The sequence below is a fragment of the Oryctolagus cuniculus genome, chromosome 1, assembly GCF_051225735.1.
Source record: "Oryctolagus cuniculus isolate XC-2025 breed Fujian yellow rabbit chromosome 1, ASM5122573v1, whole genome shotgun sequence".
Lineage (NCBI taxonomy): Eukaryota > Metazoa > Chordata > Mammalia > Lagomorpha > Leporidae > Oryctolagus > Oryctolagus cuniculus.
Genome location: NC_142867.1, coordinates 188,053,607 through 188,058,460, shown reverse-complemented (window position 1 = coordinate 188,058,460; position 4,854 = coordinate 188,053,607). Strand labels below are relative to the sequence as shown.

The 4,854-nt window shown below is 38.6% G+C and overlaps 1 protein-coding gene across 2 annotated transcripts; it reads left to right on the top strand.

Annotated features, from left to right (window-relative positions):
• Positions 1 to 348: 348 nt before the first annotated feature.
• IZUMO3 (IZUMO family member 3) lies at positions 349 to 2,697 on the top strand. 2 transcript variants are annotated; one of them, XM_002707960.5, is made up of 7 exons: positions 349 to 580; positions 715 to 789; positions 937 to 1,026; positions 1,234 to 1,251; positions 1,701 to 1,781; positions 2,185 to 2,275; positions 2,556 to 2,697. In XM_002707960.5, exons 1-7 carry the CDS (start codon positions 349 to 351, stop codon positions 2,695 to 2,697), a joined length of 729 nt encoding a protein of 242 aa, XP_002708006.1. The 2 variants fall into 2 exon arrangements, with proteins under 2 accessions (XP_002708006.1, XP_008250514.1); XM_008252292.4 differs by lacking the exon at positions 1,234 to 1,251.
• Positions 2,698 to 4,854: the final 2,157 nt, after the last annotated feature.

The following is a 4,854-nucleotide window of genomic DNA, read 5'->3' as shown; positions in this document are numbered from 1 at the left end:
GGAAAAAAGCTGAGGAAACATGTTATTGGAAGCATCTCCCAGCACAGAACTCTGCTCATGTGAGCGCAAGATTTCTCTCCCTCTTGGTGTTCTACACTCAGAACTCAGGTATTAGCTCCCCAGCTGGCAGTTGCCCTCTCTGGAATGAAGGATAAAAGTCAAAAAACAGCTGAAGATGCTTGAGGAAATGAGAATGCCTAAGATGGGGATGGAAACAGAAGGAAAGGTGCAGTTCGACTATCCAGGACCAGGCTCTCATTCCTGAATTTTTGAAGGATAAGGAACTAAGTGAACTAGTTTCCAAGACAACCTGCTGTTGGTCCCCCCCACCCCAAGGGGGGCAAGGAAATGGGTGACCTGTGGTTACTCTTGCTCCTGCCTTTGTCCCTGGGGGGCTTCCATGGGGCCAAAGGCTGTTTGGAGTGTGACCCCAAATTCATAGAGGATATTAAGGCCTTATTGGCAAAGCTGATACCCTCAGAAGTCCCTGGCCGAACTGAACTGATTGAACGGCAGTTTAAGGAGATGATGCATTTAAGCTTCAAGGTCTCCCACAAGAACAAGATTCTTCGGGTGTTGGGTGAGGGAAGCTTGGGTCCCTCAGAGTTTGGAGATTAAAGGGAGAAGGGAGGTAGGGAAGAAAACACCTGATTCCATCCAATTTCCTGCAGACGTAATTATTTCTCTACAAGTACCTTTCCCTTTCCTCTCTAGCTGTTCAAAAGGTTGTCAAGTTGAGAATGTGGTTGAAGAATGAATTTTATAAGCTGGGCAATGAAACATGGAAAGGTGAGGTATCAATTCAATGTTGAAAGTTTGTATTAACCAAGTAAGTCTGAGGAAATCTAGATAGAGAAAACAAGGCAAAACAATTAGAATTTAAACTGAAAGAGGAGGGCCACGCCCATTGTCTGACATCCCTTCATCCCCTCTTAGGTGTCTTTATTATTCAAGGAAAGCTTCTTGAGGTCCGTCAAAACCTGGACTCCAAATTGAATGAAATACTAAAGAGCTTCTCTGAAGTTGGTAATTAAAAATTTCTAACAACACTGAAGTTATTTTAAAGGGATAGAAAATGTGGGATGGGAGGAGCATGAGGGTTCCTGTTAGAGTCATTTAGAATGGGTAAAGGAATAGCTAAAAGTTAATGAGTAAACAAAGACTACGTGGGCATGAGGATGGTAAACTCTAAGCCGGTTGTGTACTCATTTGAACTTTCTGATTCTCTTTCAGCTTGTTCTGAAGATTGCAGTGAGTACAGTACCTGTGATGCCTTGAGGTTTCAAGCCACATTTTCCCATCTCCTTTGTTCTGTGTGGTCCTATCTCTCCCATCTAACACACTGAGAATCCAGTTCCTAGACCTGGGGTTACAGGGAAATGCCAATAATACTTGAATCTGAGGACAAAATCTAGCAGACATGCACATTCCGGATATGTTCAGGAGCTCCTCAAATTCAGCTGACAGGCCATGGCTGCAATTCATGCTAAGGCATCATTTTTCCTATTTCTTCCCCACAGTGCTGGCTTACATTGCAGGTTCTGACCTATTAAGATTGCTACGCGAAGAAGGAATTCACAGTAGGGCAAGCTTGGGAGTCCTGGAAATCCCTGAGATCTAAAACATACTTGATGTCTGAGATAAGGAAGAAGTCCTTTGCCATGACCCCTTCTGATGATCATTCTTCCCCTTTTTATCAGTCGTGACTGAAGGTCCCATCCTTGATTGTTGGACATGCCTTCGCATCACCACCCGGTGCTTCAAAGGAGAATATTGTGGAGGTAATAAAAATTGCAATGTAGCTGTCTAAGTGCTAGGGATCAAGGACCTGGGTTCTTCACTAATTTATCCAACAAGTATTTGTGAAAAACCTACTAGGCAGATTGCAATGTTTCAAAATAAGAACTAAAATGTTAGGTAGAATTGTAACAAGATGAATAACTGAGCCAGGCCAGAAAAGGACTGAAATGCACAAGCTGGATTAGAGACAGAGAAATTAGGTTAATGACAGAGGAAAAGTTTTGCAGAATCTAAGGGTCTAATTATAACCAGGTCAAAATAACCAAGGAAGAGTGAATAAGTAATAATAGAAAAAACTGAGGTTAAAAGAGTCTCTTATTCTAGATTTAGATCCAAGTTACTATTTCTCTTCTACAAACAACTTTTTCTCCTTTCTCCTTACAGAGGATGACCCAAAAAAGGCTGAGAGTCGAGAGATTGGACTGTTTCTAATATTGCTGACAGAAACTGGAATATTGGCAAGTGCTGTGTTACTGTGAGTTTTCCTCCCTCCAAATACACACTGAATCAAGCATTCCTTTAGCAAGGAGACCACCCAAATTTCTCTTCTCTCAATGAAAATAAAGGGAAAGTCATTTCAAAATTCTGGATATCAGACTGACAGGAATGAAACAGATGGAAGTTTGATGGGATAGTAGTTGGAATAGAAGGAAATGGAGGGGAGATACACATGAAGAGGGAAAATATTAAACAATTATTGTGAAGATTGGGGCCACTGATATTGAAATTGGGATTATCTTCTTTCTCTATGCTAGATTCCATATTTGTGTCATTCATCGGAGGAGGATGAAAAGAATACGAAATACACTAAAGAAATACTTGGAGAAGAAACTTGAAGAATTAATAGGAATGGAAGATAAAAAAGAGGAGAAAACAGATTCTCAACCCAGAAAATAAATACATAGACACAGACTGGAGGTCTTTCATGATTCTCTTAAGCATTGACTCAGAGCAGGAAACCGGGAACTAAGCTCTTTGTTGGTCATAAAGTAATAATGTTTTAAAACTGAAATAGAACTTAGTTTCTCTAGTGAAGATCCTTATTGATATCCAGAGGCAATGGAAACAGTGAGAGGGCAAAGGATTTACCTTGAGATGTAAGGAAGGAATATTGATATTTTATAATGCACATAAAATGATATGTTGGCTGACAATAAAGAATGTTTTGTTAGTAACTCTTATTAATGGGTAAATTAGGACAACCTTTACATTTCTAAGGCTACTTTTTATTTCTGTCATTGTTTCGTTACTGTTTCCATGTTCATCAGCTACAATACATAAATCCTCCTTAATATAACATTAAACTAATCATCATACCATACAGGTATATCCTAATGAAAAAAAGTCAAAGGGTGGCATTTTGATGCAGCAAACTGAGGCTTAATTGGCATTCCACATCTATGTGTCATTTCTTTTAATTTTTAAAAATGATTTAGTTATTTGAAAGGCAGAGTTACAGAGAGACAAAGGCAGAGAAGGAGAAAGATCTTCCATCCACTGGTTCAGTCTCCAAATGGTTGCAATGGCCAGAGCAGGGCCAAATCAAAGCCAGGATCCAGGGGCTTCTACTGGGTCTCCCCTGTAGGTACAGGGCCCAAGCAATAAGGATATCTTCTACTACTTTCCCAGACACATTAGCAGGAAGCTGCATCAGAAATGGAGCAGCCAGGACTTGAAGTGGGACCCATATGGGATGCAGTTCTGTAGGCAGTGGCTTTACCTGCTACAACACAGAGTGGCCCCTATCTATGTGTCATTTCAAGTCCTGGCTTTTCCACTTCCCATCCAGCTCCCTGCTAATGCATTTGGGAAGGCAGCAGATCATGGCTGAAGTGTTTGGGCCCTCAACACTCACGCAGGGGATCCAAATGTAATTCATTGCTCCTGACTTCAGCCTAACCCAGTCCTAGCTGTTGTGGCCATTAGGGAGTGAACGGTTATGTGGAAGATCTCTTTTCCTCACTCTATGTCACTCTGCCTTTCAGATAAATAAATCTTTAATATTGATAAAAAACTCCAAAATATTAATCTTAGGTAGCTAAGGTTTGTCCCAGTCATGTCCCCCTAAACCTTTGTTCCAAGACCAAGCTGGATGTTATTTTTAAGTTTTGTTTTCCATTATACACTTTTTATATGATATAAATAGTACTTTATATCTATTATCTACTTTAATTCTCACAAGAACCTTGTGAGTAATTTTGACATTATCTCTGTTTTAGGAATGAAGACACAGAAAATACCTTCAACTCCAAAACACACAGTTACCATCCTAGGCTATGACACACTTTGGTGGCCTGACCTATGCTTATCAAGTGATCTGATTGGTACTAAAATCTGTAGGTTTATACGCATGGATATGACAGGTTGACAGAAGATAATTGTGGGATTTTTTTCTTAACATATTCTTGATTAAACAACTAGCATATGACAAAACTAGGAATAAAACACACTCCTGGTTAGCAATAAAATTCATGGGCTTTCTACTCTGAAAACTTAATTCAGAAGCTAAAGCACCACAATTTAGTAACAGGGAAAAGGATCTAAGAAGGAAAACTGCAACAAGAAAATATTAACATATATTAGGAGATTAATTAAATATTGACCATAAAGTAAAACAAGGTATGTGTCAAAAAGAAATGAGAATTAAATACTTTTGCTAAAAAAGAATATACTGAAAGTGAATCAAAAAAGAATGAAGAGATTTATATAAAAGACATAGTTGCCAAGGTTTTCATCATACACATACATGAGATAGCTTTATACTTTGTTATGATATACTAGAATGTGGCTCTTAAAGATCCAAATTGAATATACAGCATCTAAATTTTACATGGGAGAAGGAGGTGATAAATAAAATTCCATTTATTAAATAGAAGCAAGTAATGAGGGAAAAGAGGCAAATAATGTATAAAAGAATTTAAGCCAAAGATCGTTAATAAGGCTAACGAATAACATGATAATAAAAGTAACAAATAGCCCAGTATATATAACAACAAAATTGTATGAGTCTAACAACATAGTCTTGAAATTAAAAGTAGGGGAGAAACTGACAGA

Bases quoted from the DNA above. Each gene is read 5' to 3' on its own strand.
- IZUMO3 (XM_002707960.5), top strand. From the start codon at position 349: ATGGGTGACCTGTGGTTACTCTTGCTCCTGCCTTTGTCCCTGGGGGGC. The intron at 790-936 runs GTGAGGTATCAA...ATCCCCTCTTAG, and splicing joins GGGCAATGAAACATGGAAAG to GTGTCTTTATTATTCAAGGA. The intron at 1,782-2,184 runs GTAATAAAAATT...TTCTCCTTACAG, and splicing joins CAAAGGAGAATATTGTGGAG to AGGATGACCCAAAAAAGGCT.